Source organism: Ascaphus truei, chromosome 22 (genome assembly GCF_040206685.1).
Source record: "Ascaphus truei isolate aAscTru1 chromosome 22, aAscTru1.hap1, whole genome shotgun sequence".
Classification (NCBI taxonomy): Eukaryota; Metazoa; Chordata; class Amphibia; order Anura; family Ascaphidae; genus Ascaphus; species Ascaphus truei.
In genome coordinates, this window is record NC_134504.1 from 5779346 (window position 1) to 5802540 (window position 23195).

At 47.3% G+C, this 23195-nt stretch overlaps 2 protein-coding genes across 3 annotated transcripts in view; one reads left to right on the plus strand and one right to left on the minus strand.

The window, feature by feature from the left end:
• On the minus strand, positions 1-15189 carry AANAT (aralkylamine N-acetyltransferase). Of its 2 annotated transcripts, XM_075579753.1 has the most exons (5): positions 14950-15189; positions 11368-11431; positions 7238-7423; positions 3361-3515; positions 1-2459 (listed from the first exon to the last, which is right to left on the minus strand). In XM_075579753.1, the coding sequence occupies exons 1-5, from the start codon at positions 15019-15021 to the stop codon at positions 2154-2156; spliced, it is 783 nt and encodes a 260-aa protein (XP_075435868.1). In that variant the 5' UTR covers positions 15022-15189; the 3' UTR covers positions 1-2153. The 2 variants fall into 2 exon arrangements, with proteins under 2 accessions (XP_075435868.1, XP_075435869.1); XM_075579754.1 differs by lacking the exons at positions 11368-11431; positions 14950-15189 and adding an exon at positions 10286-10432.
• Positions 13726-23195, plus strand: part of UBE2O (ubiquitin conjugating enzyme E2 O) — a 24259-nt gene continuing 14789 nt past the window's right edge. Inside the window, exons 1-7 of the mRNA XM_075579752.1 lie at positions 13726-14222; positions 19272-19331; positions 19415-19525; positions 20267-20364; positions 20693-20756; positions 21622-21765; positions 22322-22431. Of these exons, the coding sequence (XP_075435867.1) occupies positions 13797-14222; positions 19272-19331; positions 19415-19525; positions 20267-20364; positions 20693-20756; positions 21622-21765; positions 22322-22431 (1013 nt within the window). The 5' untranslated portion in view covers positions 13726-13796. The remainder of the gene's footprint in view (positions 14223-19271; positions 19332-19414; positions 19526-20266; positions 20365-20692; positions 20757-21621; positions 21766-22321; positions 22432-23195) is intronic.

Here is a 23195-nt window from a genome sequence, read left to right on the forward strand (position 1 = left end):
TCACTTATACCACAGAACTGATTTATTTAAAAAAAAAACAAGACTTGGTGTTTTCCTGCTTTAATTTGTGTTATTTTACACACACGCCCTTTAAATTGTCTTCACGTCGTTAATAGAATTCATGCACGGTTTATTCTCAGTTTCGGAAGTATTTTGGATATCGTTCATTGCAAATACACCCGTTTGTTTAAATTTAATTTTTCTTTTTCATTTGTCGTCGTCCCCCATATACAGCAGGCAGAAATTCTAGGGGGATCCGTGTTAAAATTGACAAGAAGGAAAGAGTGACACACTTGAGTGCTCGTTTTGCACGTCATTACCCAGAATCCCTGGCTGCCATGGGGATAATGGCAGGGCAGCTGACCTGTCTGAGACGTGAATGTGCTCTTGATAGCTGCAAAACAAACAATATCCTACGCGTCTTTGTTTTTTTAAATAAATCAGTTGTGTACTATGAGAAAATACTTGTAGCATGTTTTTTAAAAACAACTGAATTAAATTTTTAATGTATTATAATTTAACAAGCATTTTTTTGTTTCTATAGCAACCATTTACAAAGTCACATCCCCTTCCTCTTCTGAAACAGGCTCTGGCACACCCCTTTTTGAGCCCTGCCCTCTCTCTAGCAGTGCACCAATTGTATCTAGTGACTGCCTGGTCACATGATCTTCCCCACAGAACTTTGCATCTTTGGTCCTCTTCTGCTGCACTGGCAGCCATTTAGTGAATCCCTGAGCCAAATCTTTTCTGATCAATCACAGGAGAACGGATTGATCGGCAATTTAGCTAATTACTTATCATTGTGTGGATTGTGTTAATGCACTTATTAGAGGGGGGGGGTGCGGGGGTAAACAGCAGCTTGGACTGACTGCTTTAAAGAAAAGTTGTTCACCTGATGTGTAAATAATGATCCAGAAATAGTGTTTCCTAGCCTGCGATAATTACCCTTTTTTTTGGAGACTGGTTTAACGAGGGGTTTTTGAGGATGGATTCATGGACAGAAGCAGAGCTAGAAAAAAACAAAACACTTTTATTGTGACAGAGGAGAGGAAAGGTTTTTATACAGTGAAAATGATGGGGGGGGGTTAATTTGTTTTGTATACAAAAGTACCGGGGTGGGGGGGGGGGGGGGAGGTTCTTTTGACGCCCCTGCCAGACGGTGAAAGAGATGCATGGGCAGGGGTTAAGAGGGGAGGTGGCAGTTGGGTTTGAATAGATATGGGGTGGCCAACTCCAGTAAAGGGCCCCCAACAGGCAAGGTTTTCAGGATATCCCTGCTTCAGCACAGGTGGCTCAGTAAGACTGAGTCACCTGTGCTGTAGCTGGGACTGACAACCACCAGTGCTGAAGCAGGGACTGATTGAGCCACCTGTGCTGAAGCTGGGACTGACTGAACCCCCTGTGCTGAAGCAGGGACTGATTGAGCCACCTGTGCTGAATCTGGGACTGATTGAGCCACCTGTGCTGAAGCAGGATCTGATTGAGCCTTCTGTGCTGAAGCGGGGATATCCCACTCTCGGGAACCTGCCTGCTTGCAGTTTGATTGTGACAAATCTATTACAGAGTGCTTTTCCTGGTAATGTCCAGGTTAATAAGAGCTTCAATCAGACTTAGAACTATGCAACTTATATTGACAGATTTATTATAAATCATTCTTCCTGGTAATGCACGGGTTATTAAGAATTTATATTAGTGTTAGGGACCCTTGAGGTGTGGTCTGCCGTGCAGTGGCTCAAGGGCTTACAACACTTTGGCCAAAATGTTAAACTAAAAGACCATTTTATTTAATAGATATCTATACACATATATTTAGGCACTGTACCGTGTATGAGTTTCACTGGATGTGCACTGAGCTCTGTCTGTGTTTCATGTTCTGTCTCTGGTTTTAAATATATCCTGAACCTGGCCTGTTGGTGGCCCTTGAGGCCCGGAATTAACCACCCCTGCAACAGACAGCCGGTACCCCACACGTGCAAACCGTTAACTCCTTTTTTTTATAACTTTATGTTGACTTTACGACTCCCCAGAGCAAAGTCCTTTAACCCATTGCTGCCCGGAGGAGGCTGCACAACGCATGACCGTCCTCCCCAGCAGCGCAGGAGGGGTATTAAGGATGCAGGAGGTGTGTATGTCGGGGGGAGGGGTGGGACGGGCTAGCAGCCGCTGTTTCGCCGCATGAACGCGTGCCCTCGGACCGGGCATTGCATCTCGATGAAGGCCAGTGGCCCCACGGTGACGTCGCAGGGTCCCAGCGCCTTGAAGCCGCACTTGGCGTAGAAGGGCACCAGGAAATCCTCGCACATGAGCACGGCGCGGCGGGCGTAGGGCAGGCGGCGCAGGTACTGCAGGTAGCGCCACAGCAGGATGGAGCCCTTGCCCTGCTGGCGGAAGGTGCGGTGCACGGCCAGGACGTGGAGGTGCACGGAGGAGCCGCGCGGCTTGTGCAGGGTCAGCGCGTCCTGCGGAAAGGGCGAGAGAGAGGCGGGTAACGTGGCCGGCCTTTGAAGTGGGGGGAGATTTCAGTGTCCGCTGTCTGTGGGCAAGTCACTTTATCGCCCTGTGCCTCGGGCAGCAGCATTAGATTGTAAGCTCTGCGGGGTAGGAGCTGAACTCTGTACATAGCACTATGTATGAAACCAATATTATGGAGGCGGGGTGGCACAGGAGTTGGGTTATCTTTGCCAAATACCCCTCTAGCACTAAAGGGGCAGTCTCTCCCAGCCAGGACCTAAATGAACTCATTTTTATTAGGGGCAAGAGGATGTCTTATGGCTTTAACACTGCTTAGTAAATCTGCCCCTTTGGCTATAAACCTGTAGCACAATCCCGGAGGGGAAAAACAGCAGAGAAGGAGGAATCCCATAGGGGAACAGCCCGGCGTTTCCATTAATCTGGTGCTGTTTCTTTTTAGCTTTTTATTCCTCCCCAAAATGCTTAGAGGGTTTTTTTATATACTTTGTCCCTGTGTCTCTCGCGATCAGACTGATGGCATACTGCGGCCTCACTGACGCGGAGGGGTTAGTGTGTGTAATGTGAGCGGCTCTGAGTATGAAGCAGGGGAGCCTCGTTCAATTCCCGGCGTCCACTCCCGGGGCAAAGTCACTTTATCTCCCTGTGCCTCAGGCCTCAAAATTATAGAGTGTAAGCTCTGCGGGACAGGGACTGTGTCTGTAACATTCCTATGTGCTGCGTACAGCGTGCTATACTGTAATTGCGACGCGTTCTGAGTCCCATTGGGAGAAAAGCGCTATATGGAATAAAGTTATTTGAATGTGAGTTTTGCGGGGCACAATGCCAGCTATTCAGGGCTCCCTTTTGCCCCCTTGCCCCCCCCCCCCCCCCGTGCACGCATGCTGGTACCTGGTTTAGCTTGTCCTGGTCCCACAGCGATCCGATGATGAAAGCCACGAGTCGTCCCTCCTCGAACCAGCCCAGAGACAGCTCGGGACACAGTGTCAGGAAGTGTCTCACCTCGTCCAGGTGTAAGGGGCAGTCTCCCGAAACTGAGATAAAGGCTGAGGGGGGGAGGGAGACTCATTCATAGCAAAGTCTCCCGTCTGCAGAAAGTGTATTTTTTTCTTTGGGGTGGGGGTTATGGCAGGTTTGATAATGAACCCCTTGTTAATTAATTAATTAACTAATTAATAGAGCTGTCCCCAAAATGGTACTGAAGTGTCAAGAGATATATATATATATTATTACACACCAACACCGCGCCCCCCTCCCCCCCAGAAAAATCTAACACCTCACCCTGGGGTGCGGCTGACAGTTCAGTGCCAGAGGCAGCTCCTTTAATGGGACAGTGTGTGTGTGTGTGTGTGTGTGTGTGTGGTGTGGTGTGTGTGTGTGTGTGGTGTGGGTATGAGATCACAGCAATTGATTGATGTAGAGTATATTTAATTCTCAGTCCACATTGAACCTGCAGCAGATATACAGCACTCTACTTGTACTCGGGCAGCACAATAGGTAAATAGTCAATATTGCTATCCGATACGAGTACAAGGTACTGTACTTTCCTGCATTGGCGTTGATCATATAATGTGATATCAATGCTGATGTCAATGGAAACGTGCTTAAAACAGTAGTAGATGGTACTTTCCTGCATCTGAGTTGATCATTTATCATTATCAGTGCTTAAATATCAATTTACAGTATATCAATATAAATATCAATATCAGTGCTTAAAAACTTGGTTTCCTGTTCTTGTGTATGTATGTAGTTCTACCTAGTAAGCACCTCACTCTCATCCCTTTATTAGCTGTAGCGAGGTATCTCTTCTGTTGCTCGTGTGTGTGTCTCTCCCCGTGTGTGTCTGTTAGCAATAAAGCATTGAATATTTGTATAAAAAAAATAAATAAAGCAGCTTGGCTTTTAAAAAACGGGTGCCGTGCTCACTCCACGTTATAAGTGGATCCGCGTTGTAGCGGATTGCGCTATAACGGGGTTGAGGTGTGTGTTTATATATATATATATTTATTGAGAGAGGAGAGGGAGAGTTCTAGTTTATGTATAGAGAGATATATGTCTGTGTGTATAGAGTGTGTGTGTACAGTATATATAGAGAGATGTCTGTGTGTATAGAGTGTATCTGTGTCTATATATATATATATATATATAGAGAGAGAGAGAGAGAGAGAGAGAGAGATGTCTCCCCCTTTGTTTTTTAAATGAGACAATGCAAGTCCATCTCTATATGCAACACACACTAGCCAAACTTTTTCTTCAAAGTACAGGTCTCCCATAAGGCTGCGTCCCCACTAGCGCTGAGCGGGCGTCGCTTGCTGCTTTTACTTACCTATATCTATATATGTAAGTCCCCGCTCACGCGCGGGCATGCACGCTCACCCACGCTTGGCACTTGGGTAACCAATTTTTTTTTAACTTTCGAGCATGCTCAATTTGCCTGCAACAGCCCCCCCTCCCCCCCCCCCCCGCTCGCGCTTCCAAAATAAGCCAGGACACCCGGCGCTCATGCTTGGAGAGCTGGTGACGTCACCGCTCTCAAGCATGAGCGCGCTCCGCGCCAGTGGGGCCGCAGCCTAAGACAAAGATACAAAGTCGAGCTCTACTCAGAAGTTCATAATGCATGAAAAGTCCATAAGGGACCTGAAACATTGTTCCTCCGCGGTTCTTGGCTGCCACATTAAATGGAGAATTGCATTATGAACTTGTGAGTAGAGACGCACTTTGTATCTCTGTCCCAGAGGAGACCTGCACTGTGTATCTCTGTCCCAGAGGAGACCTGCACTGTGTGTCTCTGTCCCAGAGGAGACCTGCACTTTGTATCTCTGTCCTAGAGGAGACCTGCACTGTGTATCTCTGTCCTAGAGGAGACCTGCCCTGTGTGTCTCTGTCCTAGAGGAGACCTGCACTTTGTATCTCTGTCCCAGAGGAAACCTGCACTGTGTATCTCTGTCCTAGAGGAGACCTGCACTGTGTATCTCTGTCCCAGAGGAGACCTGCACTGTGTATCTCTGTCCTAGAGGAGACCGGCACTTTGTATCTCTGTCCCAGAGGAGACCTGCACTGTGTATCTCTGTCCTAGAGGAGACCTGCACTTTGTATCTCTGTCCTAGAGGAGACCTGCACTGTGTATCTCTGTCCTAGAGGAGACCGGCACTTTGTATCTCTGTCCTAGAGGAGACCTGCACTGTGTATCTCTGTCCCAGAGGAGACCTGCACTGTGTATCTCTGTCCTAGAGGAGACCTGCACTGTGTATCTCTGTCCCAGAGGAGACCTGCACTTTGTATCTCTGTCCTAGAGGAGACCTGCACTGTGTATCTCTGTCCTAGAGGAGACCTGCACTTTGTATCTCTGTCCTAGAGGAGACCTGCACTGTGTATCTCTGTCCCAGAGGAGACCTGCACTGTGTATCTCTGTCCCAGAGGAGACCTGCACTTTGTATCTCTGTCCTAGAGGAGACCTGCACTGTGTATCTCTGTCCTAGAGGAGACCTGCACTGTGTGTCTCTGTCCCAGAGGAGAAGTGCACTGTGTATCTCTGTCCTAGAGGAGACCTGCACTTTGTATCTCTGTCCCAGAGGAGACCTGCACTGTGTGTCTCTGTCCTAGAGGAGACCTGCACTGTGTATCTCTGTCATAGAGGAGACCTGCACTGTGTATCTCTGTCCTAGAGGAGACCTGCACTGTGTATCTCTGTCCCAGAGGAGACCTGCACTTTGTATCTCTGTCCTAGAGGAGACCTGCACTGTGTATCTCTGTCCCAGAGGAGACCTGCACTTTGTATCTCTGTCCTAGAGGAGACCTGCACTGTGTGTCTCTGTCCTAGAGGAGACCTGCACTGTGTGTCTCTGTCCCAGAGGAGACCTGCACTTTGTATCTCTGTCCTAGAGGAGACCTGCACTGTGTATCTCTGTCCTAGAGGAGACCTGCACTGTGTATCTCTGTCCCAGAGGAGAAGTGCACTGTGTATCTCTGTCCTAGAGGAGACCTGCACTTTGTATCTCTGTCCCAGAGGAGACCTGCACTGTGTGTCTCTGTCCTAGAGGAGACCTGCACTGTGTATCTCTGTCATAGAGGAGACCTGCACTGTGTATCTCTGTCCTAGAGGAGACCTGCACTGTGTATCTCTGTCCTAGAGGAGACCTGCACTGTGTACCTCTGTCCTAGAGGAGACCTGCACTTTGAAGAATGTGTTTGGCTATGTTGTGTCGGCTGCACAAGCCGTATTCTCCTCTCCTGAGGCTGTTTCCCCGCACTTTGGAACTGTGACTCTCTGGCCAGACTCAGAGAACATTGAATGCCTGATGAAGGACCCTGAGAGGTTGGAGAGCATGTAACGTATGTATGTATATCTTTATTTATATAGTGTAAGTGTACTCAGTGCTTCACCAAGAATACAGAACAGGGAATTACAATAATAAACACAGCTCAGCAAAATGAGACAATAGGAAATGAAATTACTGCCCCTCAATGCGTATCAACTACTTGTTGGTCCAATAAAAGGAATCAAACCTGCCACTCCCTCCTTTGTTATTGCATGGAAGAAAGTACCAATACGCCCCCCCCCCCCCTGCTTAATTACCGGAGAAAGATTACAATTAAACAGATGCTATTTTGGGGTGTGGGATACAGTGCGGATCTCATGGTGGCAGCCGAAGGGTTAACCCAGCTTCATCCTATCGGGGAGAAAGTGGAAATAATCTTCCGTCTAACAGGGGGGCAGTTTGTCCATATGTTACCGGGGAGGGGGTTTCGGACGCAGGTTCCCGCTTACCTTCCCTCTCTATCTCGAACACGCTGACGGCGTCTTCGGGCGACAGGCAGCGGAATTCGCTGGCGGGCAGCGTGTGGCGGCGCTGTTGCCGCGGGGAGCGCAGGTAAATGGGTCTCGGGAAGGGCAGCGCGTTCAGCACCGACATGGTTCTCGCCGCTCTGCGCCTACTGGGCCAACCTTCAGGACCTGCCGGAGACAAGCGCAGTGCCCGTCACCCGCCGCTCTTTATAAAGCGGTGACTCTGTGCGTCACCGGGGAGGGGGGGGGGGCCCAGGTGTCACCAGTGGGCACCAATTTAGGGAGCAGCAATGGCACGCATCAATATGCACGTGCATTCACAAGCCTATAATCAGAGTCCGGCATATATAATGTGATGTTAGGCCACTACGCACGGGGTTAACCCATGCAGCGCCAGAGAGGCCCGCAACACCGATTCTTTATTATCCAGCGCTGAACATGTGCTCGGACCTGTACAAAAACGTACGCACACATCGGCTGAGCAAGACGCGTTGTCGGCAATCAGGGGAGTCCCTGTCCCGAGGAGCTAGCAATCTAAGCAGCGGAGATGGGTGCAGCATAGAGTACAGGAAATACAATTAGAGTGTAAGCTTGTTGGGGACACTTTTTTTTTTCTTTTGTTACCCGCGTCTTCTATCTGCGTTGTAGGTGTCACTCCCACCATTTTAAATACCCGGCGTGTTTTTACTCTGTATTTATAACGTCCGCCTTGTCCTCAATTCTTCAAAGACTTTATTAATGTTTATTGTGAGATTATATTACAGCGGCCTCACTGGCAATAACAACCGTATATTGTAGTGGTGGCAATAATGACATATTAATGATCTATAATAAATAATATGTCTTGTGTATAATGCATTGTATACATGCATAGATTACTCCAGGTTACTGATATTAATGCTTATTACTGATAAAAGCAAACAGTAACATTATTTTACCTTCAGATCACCGCCGTTTATATAATAAACGGCATGAAACAACTGCGGGTAACACCTGTTGTGCGTTGTTGTTGTTGTTGTGCCAATTTAATGAATAAAACATTTTCGGAGGCGACTATTTCAAATAGCAAAATACCAAGAGAAAGGGAGGATAATTGGTCAAAATTAATGTTTCCTGCTATACAAGCTGAAATTTGAGGAAGGATAAACAAATAAAGGAGGAATTATATTAAAAGAAAACCCTGCAAAATCCTATGGGATGGTAATGTTTGGGGTCGCGGTGTACGATAGATATATACGTCAGATATGATATGCTCACATTAATTAATGTAATTAATATGTGCTGATTGCGATGGAGAGGTTTTTAAGTGAGCACTTAGGGCGAGAGGTGTACGCCCCGGAGGTGGGGGGGGGGGGGAGAAGGGTGTCGAGGGAGGCCATCTTTGCTATACGCACATTAGATCTGATTATCCTGCAGTCATTTGCCTCAGTCTAATAAGAATTCATTAGCACTTTCTGCCACGATGCGTCAGTGCAGCCACCAGAGGAGTGGGGTCCTGCCATTGTATTTCAGGCGCTTTAACAGCCCCCGTAGCGGTAGAGATAACAAGAAGGGGAGTATGAGGCTGGTAACCAGTGTGCGACCCAAGACCAAAACCTTAACCGTTACACCAGGCCTTACTTCAAATTTTGGATGGCAAAACAGACAATCCGCACCTCTGGAATGCCCTCAGTACCCGACTAGCACCCTTTCTCTCCACCTTTAAGACCCACCTTAAAACATACCTGCTTAACGAAGCATATGAGTAGCTCCATGGCTAATACTATACACAGGATACATAAACCTTGGCCCCCTGCAGACGCACTTATCAGAACACCCTCCTACTGTCTCTGTACGTACCTAGCAATTAGATTGTAAGCTCTTCGGGGTAGGGATTCCTTTTCCTAAATGTTACTTTTATGCCTGTAGCACTTACTCCCATTATGTGTCATTTGTGTTATTTATGTTATTATGTCACGTGTATTACTGCTGTGAAACGCTATGTACATTAATGACGCTATATAAATAGATATAGATACATACATACTGTACATAAAATCCCATCACTGCTGTGAAGAGCTTACACATATAAATAATATAAGTATATATATATGTGTGTTTGTGTCGTTCTATTTATGTATCTGTCTGTCTGTGTATCTATCTATATGGATAAGTGCAGACGCAAGTACCAGAACACGCTCCCTCTGTCTCCATAAATTCTCCCTACTTACCATTTAGATCAGAGATGCTCAACTCCAGTCCTCCAAACAGGACAGGTTTGGTTCAGCTACTGATTGAGCCATCTGTGCTGAAGCAGGGATATCCTTAAAACCTGACCTGTTGGGGCGTCTTGAGGACTGGAGATGACCACCAGTAACTTAGATGTTAAGCTTCATGGGGCAGGGACCCTTGTTCCTAATGATACTATGTCTGTAGCGCTTATTCCCATTAATTGTTATACTAGTATGTCCCCTGTATCACTGCTGTGATGCGCTAGGTACCTGGATGGCGCTATATACATAAAGTGTATACATACATCTATATATCTACTGTATACAGCTGTCTATCCTATTGGAAACGATTGAAACGCAGCTGTTTCAGTGTTTGTACACTGCTTAACATTCATTTGGACCTAAATGCCATGATAACAATATTAGCAGCACCTTTGGCAAACCAGTATAGAGAGACGGGTCTGTTAACCCTTCTCTCACAAGGCCACGATGCCCAACGTATTTTCTTCTCGCCACAGGCAAAGAGTCCCCCTTTCATTTAGTTTCTCCCCCGTGGTGACGCCATCACCAGTTAAACCGCTAAAGCTGGAGGGCGAGTGACTGATGAGATAAAGAATAGCAGTGTTCCCGGTGAAAAGAAAAGCTAGTTTTCACAGGACGCTCCGAAGTGAGGTTATCATGGGGGGGGGGGAGGAGGTGTCATTTGAACCCCTCTGCCGCCAAAGAGACCAACAACGCTAGGTCCTAGGTTTCATTGGGAAGTGGTTTTTTTTGAGGGGTGCAAAGTGGGATCCCAAGTTTGAACAACTGGGCAACTTACCTAAGCTCAGCACTGGCCTCCGCTGGACAGCTCCCAACTGGAACCAACGACACACGAGCGTAGACTGTAAGTAATAGTCAGCCTGAGCCCTCCCTGTGTGATCTGAGCCCAAGCTCACTGCTTATGACATCCTCCGAATTAAGTCATTTATCACTCACGTGACACTCCCGATAAGGGGTTTAGGATCCCTCTGGGGACAGCTCTAGGCAAGCAGCAGAGGCGATGCTGGCTATTTAGGGATCCTTCATGAACCTTTCACCCAAACCCATCCCCAAAGCCATGGGAAACATTTGACGGCACATTTAGCATGTATGTATATCGTTATTTATACAGCGCCATTTACGTACATCGCTCGTAACAGCAGTAATACACGGGACATATCATAACACATAATGGGAATAACTGCTTGAGACATAAAAGTAACATTAGGAAAAAGGAGTCCCTGCCCCGAAGAGCTCAAAATCTAAGTCGTGCGTGGGAAGAACATACAGAGGCAGTAGGAGGGTGTGCTGGTAAGTGCGTCTGCAAGGGGCCAAGGTCGATGTATGAGGTGTGTAGTATCAGCGACGGACCTGCCCATATTTTGCGTTGAAGATGTGTGTTTTAAGATGGGTCTTAAAGGTGGAGAGAGAGGGGGCCAGTGGGCTATTGAGGCATCACTTGTTAATCACCTAATGCTCCCCAACTTCAAAATTGCGTGTAGTCAATCCTCGACTCGGAGCTGTAGTGCTGTAACTGACAGACCAACGGCGAGCTAATAAGAAGAAGCTGGGTCTAGGTGCACACTCACAAGGCCATTGCATCGAAGAATGTGGTATAGAAAACGGTGCTCATACTACCCCATGTGGCTCTATGAGAAAAAGTCTCTTTTTCTTCTAGTTTCAGATGAAATTTCTTAGGGTCCTGGATGTTATAAGGATGTCCAACATGCAATGTGTGTAGTATAGCACAAGAAAGGGTCCGTGTCTAGTAGTGTGCACATGACCACCCACAAAGAACAACAAAGCAATATATTCCCAATCAAGTGTAGCAATATACAGTTCATATAATGACAAGGCAATGCTGACAATTGAGTCTATTACCTGTCAATCTGCAAGGGTCCAAGACATCCAGGGTGTGGGGTCTGTAGATAAGGAGGTCCAGGGGCTGTAGGGAAATGCAGAGCACAGCAAAGAACAGCCAAAAATCGGGCAAAAATTGAATGAATGAAAAATCCAGGGCAACTCTAGTACCGAGATCAATTTATTGCAAGCTCAAGCCAGATGGTGAAGCTAGATGAAACGCACCTACGCGTTTCGTGCCTAAGCACTTTATCAAGGTGTAAGGTACCACTGAAATCTCATACAGATTTATACATTCCAATTCGCGCCAAACCGGAGACAGAAATGACGTAATCAGCCAGCGCGACCCAACAATGAGTCGCGCCGACACTCCTCATTGGCCAGATGAGTCATGTGGAAATAGGAATGACGTCATTAGCAAGCGCGACCCGAAATCGAATCACGCTGACGCAACACCCATCCTCATTGGCCAAGATGAGTCATGTGGTGGCACAATTCAACATGAATTTTGTTCGTCGTTCGTTTTTTTTTTAACTTGATTAAAGTTTTTTTATGTTGAAATCCTTTGATTTCTATAGCAGGTTTTTATCCCACTTCCCCAGCAGTGCAAGATCTTTGTAACACTTTCCTGTTTGGGATCATTTGTTGCCAACGTTCCCAGCAGTTTGAGCTGCAAACTGTAACAATAGACAATGTTACCATAGTACTATAAGGATACATTGCAGCTGCTGAGATACACTGACAGAAGGATTGATTAGAACTGAAAGGCAGCCATTTCGTGAACCCCAGGAAGCAGGATCTTTGCGGATCGATCCCGGCAGAACCAAACGATCGACAGCTTAGGTAATTAGTTTTCAATAATGGTAATCAAAGGCTGCGTATATTAAAACAACAAAAATATAAATATATATTTTTTAAGGCGTTTGGACTGCCTCTTTAAATTCTATTTAATGAAACTACAAAGAAATGTCATTGATTGTTAAAAAAAAAGGGATTCAAAGTAAAGCAGAGATTGGGCTTTAGGATACCTGAGAACAGATGACACCTAACGTTAGTACAAGAGAGACACCTGGAGGTCACACGGTATATGGGCACGTACAGAGCATATTGTGGTCACAATTATGATTTGTATATATGCAATATGCTGCTTTTAATATCTATATACAGCCCTTTGTAGAAATACAATTAATAATAATAAAATGACTGATAATTAAACAAAAATGATTAATAATACAATTAGCATTAATAATTAAAATAAAAATAATAATCATAATAATGAACTTACTACAACCTACTACTACTACCAATACTGAAATAATAATAATTACAATTAAAAATAATAATGAAGGATAATGCAAAAATGATTAAAAATAATAATGACATTACTACAACTACTAATAATAAAATGCTTAATAATAAAAATTAAAAAATAACAAAAATTAGCAATAATAATAGTCATAATAAAATGAGTATGTTTTTCTTACAAACCTGATTCCTGTGTGCTTCTTCCATCACAACTATTTGAATAATAATAATATTATGTATTATGTATTATTATTATTATTATTATTAATGAAATTACTATGACTACTGATAAAATAATAATACAATTAATGATAATAATAATAAATAATGAATTAATATTTATTATTATTAATAATAAAAAGGAATAATAATTAGCTCCACGGGGCAGGGACCTGTGCCTGCAAAATGTCTCTGTAAAGCGCTACGTAAAACTAGCAGCGCTATATAAGAACATGCTATTATTATTATTACCAATAACAATGAATAATAATAATGAATAATAATAAAATGTAGGATAATAGAAAAATGAATTAATAATAATGAATAATAATGAATTAATAATAATGAATAATAATGAATTAATAATAATGAATAATAATTAATAATAAAAATAATAATTTATATTAATAAAATGAATGATAATAAATAAATGATTAAAAATAATAATGAATAATAATGAATTAATACTAATTAGTAATAATGAATAATAATGAATAATAATAAAATGAATGATAATACAAAAATGATTCAAAATAACAATGACATTTACTACAACTACTAATAATAAAATGCTTAATAATAAAAATGAAAAAAATAACAGAAATCAGCAATAATAGTCATAATAAAATGAGTACAACTACAGATAAAATCATAACAATAAATGATTAATAATAATAATGATGATACATCACATGATGACGCCCCCCCCCCCCCCCCCCCCCCCATTACTGGTTTGCTGGAACCTCCTTAGCAACAGAGACCTTGCCGGCGTCTCCCCTAGCAACAGCATCCGCCCCCCCCAGTTCCCTAACAACGGCGCATCCGCGCGGTGACGTCACCGCGCCACTGCGTGACCCCGCCCTCTCTCCTTGGTAACCGCCCGGCGGCGGCGGCGGCTCCAGCTCTTCTCTTCCGGACAAACAACAATGGCGGATCCGGCGTTGGCGGCTCCCTCCTCCCCCAGCGGCCCCACAACCCCACCCGGCGGCCCCGCCACCCCCGGCGGCCCTCACCCGCCGCCCGGCACCGACGGTTCCCAGCGGCTGCTCTTCTCCAATGACCTGGTGTCCGGCCGGTACCGGGCCCAGGCCCGCTTCGGCGTAGTCCGGCTCATTCACGGGGAGGATTCGGACTCCGAGGAGGAGGAGGAGCAGGAGGGGGAGGAAGAGGTGGTGGGGGTGGGCAGGGGCAGCAGGAGGAGGAAGGCAGCGCCGGTGGCAGGAGGGGGAGATGGGAGCCCGAGCTCCGAGTCCCCTGCGGGAGAGGCCGGCAGGTTCGGGCCGCTCAGGAGGGGGTATGTGCGGGTGCAGTGGTACCCGGAGGGCAACAAGCAGGACTCGAGGGAGACCAAGGTAACGGGGGGATGTCTGAGATGGCTATTGGGGGGGGTGGGGGTGATGTATAGGGGAACTTATGGTGTGGTGCACAAGGAGAACTGGGGTGGTGGATTTGTGGTGGTCTATGGGATTGGTGGGTAAAGGGGGTTTGTGATGTATATGGGGGATTGATGGTGTGGTGCTGTAGGGTGGGTTAAAAGGGGGGGAACTGGTGATATATGTGAATGAAGGGGGGTTGGTGGTGATGTATAGGGAGGCTCATTGGGTTGCTGTAGAGGGGGACTATGTGGGAGTGGATGAGGTGCCTATATTGGGTGTGGATTTAGGGGGGTTGATGGGGCGTGTATAGGATCCTTGTGGGGTCAGATGTTATAATGGTGAGGAGCTCTGGCAGTGCAGATTAAGTTTTAAAGGGATGCAGGTAGGTAGAAAGGGATGGGGGAGGCTAGTAGTGTGGACATGGGGTGGGTGAGGTTACAGGGACCTGGGAATACAGGATGAGGTAACTGGGAGGCTATTTTGGACCTGGTAGGTGTGTAAGGAAAAGATGGGACAAGGATACCGAGAGGAGTAGGACTTGGACTTCTAGTGTTGCTCATTCGGCTTCAGTACCACTTATTCCCTGCATCAGCCACTACCTGCAGAGGTGCATTCTGGGTCCTGTCAACGAACCAGCTAACGTCTCCGAGATCATGTCTTCCATTAATCGTGGTGACGCCCCTTTGTGCCCATCCTTACCCACCTGTCGTCTTTGTGCTGCCAACAATCTCCTGCCCCCCTTCCCCTCCTGGTGTAGGGGTGTACCCATGTTCATCGGTCCTTTGTAGTCTGTCTGAGGTTTTAATTCATCCACCGCCAGCTACACATACATTCCTGTATGATCTCTACATCCGAAGGTCCAGTCGGTGTCCGGGTGATAGTTATACACGGAAAACAGGCTGCATTTAAATGCCTTCACCGCGTCTGAGGGCGGAGAGGCCTGCAACGCATTGCAGAGCAATCCAACTGCAAACTGGTTAGCAGGCGCCCTCCCAGTCCCAGGTGGGAATTCCTTTAGCTGCATCATTTGCAGCGATCTGAGGCTGCAATCAGCCCATTCTGCCGGAGCATCCGTCAATACTTGCACATCTTGTTGGAATCGGCGCACAGAGCGGCTTTCCCTTTGTCACCGTGGCGGCTCTGTTCTTAAGGGTGACAATGACAAAGCAGATGGGGGTGTGCTCTGTCTTAGCAGCTGCATTATAAGGGAGATAGGCCTTTTATCTTGTGTAACTAAAGGTAATGCCACAGATAATGGCATATAAGATGGTGCTTGAGGGAGAAGCTCAGAAATAAATAATGAAATATATTGTGTATATGTACAGAAGGTCCTGTACGTTGGAATACAGTGATTATTCCATTCCTGTTACAAAAGGCTTAGCTCAAAGAGCTTGCAATCTGTTGCAGGAGAGTGTGATTATCGCTGCGTTGTCCTTCCTTTGGCAGTCTGTTCTGCCGTCCCTGCCCCTAATGTATGTGCTCAGTAATTGCTTGAAATGATGGATGAAATGGTCCAGAGATGCCTTCCTCATATGAAGGGTCTTTGCCATTTACCTTTAAGTACAGTATATTTCTGTTGTGTATTTGCTTCTGCAGCTGTGTTATGACAATACCTAAACCATTATGCACAAAGTGAATATTATCTGCTTCCTTGTTATCAAAATAACTTGCTTTGTGTGGATTTTGTTTTTGCTACTAGAGGTTAAAAAAAAAGTAGCTTATTGATTTTCTAATGCACGTGAAAAACTTATAACCCTACATCTGAAATGTGTTTCTGTTTGGTTATTCCGTGAATGGCAGATTTTGTGTAATAAGTACCTTTTTTCCTTCTGTGGTATGAAAGGGTTATCGCACGGGGAGCAGAGGAATTACAATACGTTGCAGTCTGGATTAAGTCACGTGACTGGCAAGAAATCCCATCGATATATGTAGGTGGCAGCAGCCACTGTACCTATCGAAGCTCCTACTTCCTGTGTCACGCGTAGCATCTCCTTCCCACCTCATCTCTTGTCTTTCTTCTGGTCCTTTTGGAATATAAATCGGCCATTCACTCCCCCAATCTGAGTCCTTGAAGGTTTAAGGGGTCAGTCCCTCCTAGGAGCACAGTGTACTAATGGCAGTGACCTGGTTAGGGATTGATGCATTTTTCCATCCAAGTCTGCCAAGTATTTTAATTCATTTTTTTTATTTTATTTATAGTTTTGTAAACCCGATGAGCTGATACATGGATGGGGTTTGATGTCCTTCTCTCTTCCCCCTATATTTATTGGCTGTCTGATAAGAGGTGTAGATATAAGGACAAAAAACACTTAATTAACCAAAACTCCTCCGTTCAGAGGTAACGAAGCAATGTGTAACAAGCAGCCGCATGTCTGCTTAACCTGGTTACATTTATTGAAGGAAGCCAATTAGACTGTTCGAATCTTTACAGAAGGTTGTGTTTTTCTGACTGTCTGTGGGATTGAACCAGCTTTGCATTTCAGTGCAAGCTCTTTGGCCCGTATTCCATAAGCTGTTAAACTGCTTCCCATCGCAGGAGAAGACTTCCGCTCCATTCTGACTAAGCGGACCAAAGTCTTCTCCAACACAGGGAAGCGTCTTCACGTTATAGTTACCCTCTCCGTGCCCTACGCTCGCACAGCTTGCATGATTAAAGGGTAGCACCCTGGGGCGGCATTGGGCGTACGCTGTATGTCATGAGATTTTCTATGGGGTGATCGTACGGGGAACGCAAATGGGATGGAGGGGTGTGATCGCTAGTGCTGGATGGTCCATGCCTGTGGACGTGGCGGGACCCCCCTTCCCCCGCAAAACTGAATGGGTTAAAGTACCCTTGTGGCACCAGGTAGCTCTCCATCCTGGCTACTTCTGTCACTGAGCAGCAAGTTCCTTAACAAGCTTCAGCAAGCAATCGCGCGGGTAATATTGACCAGGCCGCATTACCAAGCACGTGTCTGCACCATTCAAACCCTGTAATGGCTTTAACCCAGTCTGTGCCAGGCAGGATGGAGCGTGCATCGGCCCATGATTCCTGTGCGTGGTCACAGCCAGGCCCATCTGAGTCTAATCCCCGCGGACAGATCTGAAAAATTGATGATTCTAATAATAGTCGGGTTTTAAATCCGCAGTGGCGCTTCCTTCATCGCTCGGTCTTCCGTCTCCGCGATGACATCATCGTTTGCAGGGTTCTTTTAAATGTAACCATCATTCTCTTGTTGTTTTTTTTTTTCTCAAGGTGTGCCTAATAACTGGGCCCAAATCACCGCAGCGTTGTAATCGCTGCCGCAGCATCAGCTGTGTCGAGCTGTGTGGGATCACGTTTGCTTGTAAACAAATGTTCTGCTTGCTAATTGTTTGTGTTTTTCCTTTACAATGCAGAGTTTTCGGGCCGGTTCTGTAGCGTCCCACTGCAGCCGGTACCTTTGTGCCTGGAGGGGGAGTAGAATGCTCCCGGCTGGAGCAGGGAGGGTTTTTTTGCTTCTGCTGATGCTGTTTTTCTGCATTGTATCCTCGCGGCGTTCGGCGACTCGTATGTACACTTAGCCAGAGCAGCAATAACATCTTACAATCACACGGTGGGCTTTAAAGAAGCAATCCGCGCACTACCCCACGTGGGGTTTATTAAAAATAAATCCGTTCTTTAGTATTGGATATTACTTACTACATGTCGTACATTTCTTAATTCAACCTTTAATGCCATGTTTAATGAGTGTGATTATGCTGAGCATCCTGTGATTTCTATAGCTGGTTTCAGCCCACCTCTCCAGCAGTGCAAGATCTTTCCAACACTTTCCTGCTTGGGATCATTTTGTTGCCAATGTTCCCAGCCGTTTGTGCTGCAAGCTGTCACAATAGATCGTTCCCGTGGGAATATACAGTAAGAATACATTGTAGCTGCTGAGTTACACTGGCTGAAGGATTGGTTTGAAACTGAAAGGCGGCCATTTAGTGAACCCTGGGAAGCTGGGTCTTTGCTGATCGATCGCTGGAGAACCTCTCGAATTGGCGTCTTGGCCAATTAGTTTTCAATAATGGTAATCAAAGTGACGTGTATTAAAACAATCCCAGAAAAGTGCGCAGAGCAGACTGCTTTAAATAGCGCTCGGCGGTTCTAGAGCGCTCGGCGGTTCTAGAGCGCGCGCCACAGAAGAAACACGAGCTCTTTTATTTGGGCTTTGCTGCCATGGGGGTCTGCGTCGCTGGCGCGGTGAGAAGGGGGCCTAGTTTTCTCCGTGGTCCCGACCTCCCTCGGGGTCTCTTCTTGCGGCTCCAGTAATGAGCCTCGTGGCTTCCACCCCAGAGGTGGCTGCCCAAACGCAGCAATGCTCCGTTATAACACGTCTGTGGGAGTGGAAGGGGCGATGTGGATATTGGTTCTATTTCAGCACCTGGTGTTCACATGACATTCGCTCTTGAAGTTGTGCACACACAGATAATGCTGTGTAATGTTAAACTGGACAAGCGGTAAAGAGGGACTCGCCGAGACCTCATTTGCATGTCATTACCCAGAATCCCTGGCTGCAGTGGCTGCATTCACTGTTTTTGTCATCTTGCAATCTCTCGTTTATCCCCCTCAACAGTATGCTCAGAGATAATGGGGAGGATCAAGCCTGCAGACCTGCCTGAGACATGTGAAGGTGCTCACACGTGGGATTTGTATTTGCTGTACACATACGTGTGCGTGTGTGATACATATATACATGGTCTTGCTGTTAGGCGCTTATCAGTCGTGCCAGCTCAGTACTGATCTACACATGTTTTACCTGTACCATGAGTCATGCACCATAGGTCTCGTGTGAGTGTGTGAGTGTGTGAGTGTGTGAGTGTGTGAGTGTGTGAGTGTGTGAGTGTGTGAGTGTGTGAGTGTGTGAGTGTGTGAGTGTGTGAGTGTGTGAGTGTGTGAGTGTGTGAGTGTGTGAGTGTGTGAGTGTGTGAGTGTGTGAGTGTGTGAGTGTGTGAGTGTGTGTGTGTGTGTGAGTGTGTGAGTGTGTGAGTCACGTCTAACAGAGGTGTCTTCTCTTGCAGCTGAAGCTGGAGGACCGGTCTCTGGTGCCCAGGGATGTTGTTCGTCGCATGAGCTCCAAGGTGCGTGTGTGACACTAGTTTCTCTGCTGCGTTGTCCCCTGTGATATTGTCGCCTCACGGTGTGTGTCTTCGCCCGTTCACAGGACAGTCAGTGCGGTACTGTACTAGACGTGAAGATGATCTGCGTGGTGAAGCTGGTGGGAACGAACTGCTTCCTGCACCCTGTACACAGCAAGGACCTGCTGCACATCTGGGTGAGTGTGTCCCTGCACATCTGGGGGTGTCAGTGTCCCAGCACGTGTGCGTCCCTCCACATCTGTAAGAGACAGTCTGAGCATCTGGAGAAAGTTATATCTGAAAGCCAGTGCATGACACTCCCTGCCTGTCACAGAAGCCATTATCCCAGTAGCCATGCGGGTCCTGGAGAGACGTAGACTTGGGTGTCACACGGGGAGGGGGAGTTGCTGTCGGAAGCTTGCGCACAAGATAACCTCATACTGTTTGTAGGTTGCGATACCTTTTTAATAGACCGACATATCAAAGTATCTTACTGGCGGGTTGTAAAACCTTTTTTATTCGACTGGCATGAGTTGTTTGAAATTGTAGTGTCCACAGGTATCGTCCTGAGAGGTTTTCAAAAGCTCTGTACACACCATTACATTTCCTGTTAAGAGCGCGTCTGTTGGTCCATTAAAGGTAGCCTAACCGACAGTGTCTGAGAACATTCTTAATAATGCAGTGATTTGTCGCGAGTGCTTTCTCATGGTTCCTAAGTCTCGCATGGGTTTCCGATGGACGGGATTTATTGCAGTCTGATGTACACATCGCGCTGTGCCCTACCGCTGGCCGCTCTTCCGTTGAACGGATTAATTATGCAGAAACTACACGGTCTCTTTCTCCCCCTCCTCCCCCCGGGAATGTAACACGATAAAGCCGCAGGGGCCTTGCGCCGGTGGCAATGACCGGTGCGGTGACCCGTCTTCTGTCTCTCGCAGCCCATCTTGTACGGAGATTACATCGCCTACGACTGCTGGCTGGGTAAAGTGTATGACCTGAAGAACCAGGTCATCCTGAAGCTGTCTAATGGAGCCAGGTATGGTACCCGCCTCGCAGTGCCGGCCTGAAGGTAAGGAGAGCACGTGCATGCCTCTCTGCCAGGCCGGGGACCCCGCGCTCCCTCTTCCTTCAGTCGGCGCCGGGATCCAACTTCTGACCGGAAGGGGGAGAGAGGGGGGGCTCTGCGCTCCGCCTTCCGGTTGGGTGAAAGTTGGATCCCCGCTCAGAGAGGGAGGGAGGGTCTCCTTGAAGGCGCAGGGCACTGTGGCGTCTCACACCTGGGGAGCTCTCTTTCCACGCGCTGCTCCATGTGCCGTTCTTAGTGGGGAGCGTGTGTTTACCTTCCCACTTCCCTGTTGTTGCAGGTGTTCCATGAGCCCGGAGGATGGATCCAAGCTGTACGATGTCTGCCCCCATGCCAGCGACTCGGTAACTGCGCACTCTTATCCTAACGCGGCTGGTATAATCTCCCCTTCCTCACAGACCGTACCCAGCCCCTTGTTTCAGGAGTCTAGAGACAGACCCAGTATCACCAATAATGCCTTCACATGACAGACGTGACACTGGCGCGTTTCGCCTTGTACGCACCAGGACTGCATGGCGTTCCTACTTTGGACTTTGCCGTTAGATCAGAGATTTAATAGTTACAAACGCTAAGTTAAAGAACACCTCTCAGCAGCATCTGAGCATACAATGCGCTGACCTGCACACCCCACGCGGCTTAAAGCGGCGATAAACGTTTCCCTTTTTAATCTTTATTACAGGATTGAAGTAGGGGGTCTCCTGAGCTGTGTTCAGCTCTGGGACCCCTTACTTCCAGAGATACTTGCCTCCGTCGGCGGTGCTGGTATCTCTACAGCCAAAGAAACTGTGCCTATCATAATGGCGGCTTTAAATGTCCCGCTTCACGTGGGCCATTAGGCAGCCGAGCAGTCCTCCAGGGCGGCGTCCTATTGTCCTGCGTGACCTGGACTTTTACACTGAAAAGATACTGGCACCCCCCTACAGAGGGAAGTGTCTTGGGGAGCCGGGATCTAAAATGAACGGGGGTCCGGCTTCGGAGACCCCTTGCCTCCATCCTGTAATAAAAACATGACGCCCGTATTGCCGCTTTAATAATCCAGGCAAAGACAGCGGCTCTGTTATTTATCCGGACAGTTCATGGGATTTCAGCGTGTAGATTTCTTTGTAACACTCTTGCTGCTGGCAGTGCCGGGGTTAATCCCGTTGCTGTGACTGTCGCGCCTGCGCGCTTTGGCTCTGACGTGTTACCCGGCGCCCCCTCCTCTCCCAGGGCCTGTTCTTCGACGACTCGTACGGTTTTTACCCCGGTCAAGTGCTCATCGGCCCCGCCAAGGTGTTCTGCAACGTGCAGTGGCTCTCCGGCGTCAGACCGGTCCTCAGCACCAAGAGCAAGTTCCGCGTGCTGGTGGAAGAGGTGAGTGCTGTCGCGTTGCTGCCCGGGCCGGAGAGCTTGCAATCCCAGTGGGATCTGTGGTACTACATTAAAAGTGCAGCAACATTAGCCAAGTGCAAGCACTCGCCTGTTTAACGCCTATCCCAGGCGTGCAATGTTTTATCCTGTAAGTGAGGAGTCTGTGTTGCTTTCATGTTGAGCAGTATCTAGTTTGCGCCTTTTTTCCACGCCGTGGCGCTCCTCAATGTCTACATGTTGCAGACGATATTGATTTCCTTGCTGTCCTGATGTCCAAGGAGACTTAGGATGACCAGAACAGAGCGTATTATTGTGTACAATTTCCCTCCATCTTCAGAGGCATCCCGCCATGTTAAAGGCATGCTGCTGTAGTTGGGTGAGGGGATCTGTACCCACTGGAGCTTCTTTGCTAGCGGGTATGTCCGTGAGCCAGCTGGACTTTTGGCTTTTGACCCTCTGTTCTCTCCGTCCGATTTCCCAGTTGGCGCCAGGGAGGCTTGCATGCCATTGCCTTGCAACGCTCAAAGCAAACTAACATGCGTCTCTCTCCCCCTCCTAGGTGCAGGTAACTGAACTGAAGGTAACCTGGATCACAAAAAGTTTTTGCTTGGGGGGCACCGACTCCATGGATCCCCCGCCCTCTGTTATACCCCAGGAGAACCTGCCCAGGTGAGGAAGCCATGGGGGTTTGTCACACTTGGTTGGGATCTTTCGTGCTAGATAGCGGAGTTTATCGTTGTATATGTCAAGCGCCAACATATTCCACCGCGCGGTACAATGTGGGGACGCAGATCGTAAGGGTTACGTACCAAATAAGGACAAGTGGATACAGGAGGTAATGACAGCGCTGAACCCGAGAGCTTACACTCTACTGGGGATGAAGGGCAATGTTGGAACAAAAGGTGAAGGGGCTGCTCATTGTGGGACGGAGTATACATCAGGATGGAGTATGGTGCAGCCACACAGCTGCTCCCATTAATGTTAGTGGGTGTTAGTGGGGAGTTTGGGCCAGGCGTACAGCTGGTCCCAATGGAGTTGGCTAGTGGGTATGCCAAATGGGCTTCCTTGAAAAGGTGTGTTTTCAGGGACTATTTAAATGTCTGGAGTTGGACACTTTGCCCCACCAGCGGTACAATGGGTTACATCAGTGGTGTCCTAAAAAGGTTTTGGGTTTTGTCCTGAAAAAGGATAAAATTATTGTTTAAGCATATTTTCACATCCAAGTCAGTCCTAGAAAGATTTGTTGGCGATTCACTTGCAGACGACCAGGGATGTGATGTGACGGCTACTTCTACCTGCGGGGGTCTTAGAAATAGAGGGCGAGTAGCCGGTATCAGTCCAGCCCGTACGGACACGAGATCCCCCTCGCTCGGCCTAAACGTATATATGAGAGGGAAAGGGCTTCGATGGCAGTGGATAACCGGCAACCCTAA

Excerpts from the sequence above, each read along its gene's own strand:
- AANAT (XM_075579753.1), bottom strand. The coding sequence starts at position 15,021 with ATGAACATGGGTACACCCCTACACCAGGAGGGGAAGGGGGGCAGGAGA. Across the intron at positions 11,432-14,949 it reads TGGCAGCACAAAGACGACAG|CCCCTGGACCTCCTTATCTA; the intron begins GTGGGTAAGGAT and ends ATTTCCCTACAG. Across the intron at positions 3,516-7,237 it reads GTTCGAGATAGAGAGGGAAG|CCTTTATCTCAGTTTCGGGA; the intron begins GTAAGCGGGAAC and ends TCCCCCCCTCAG.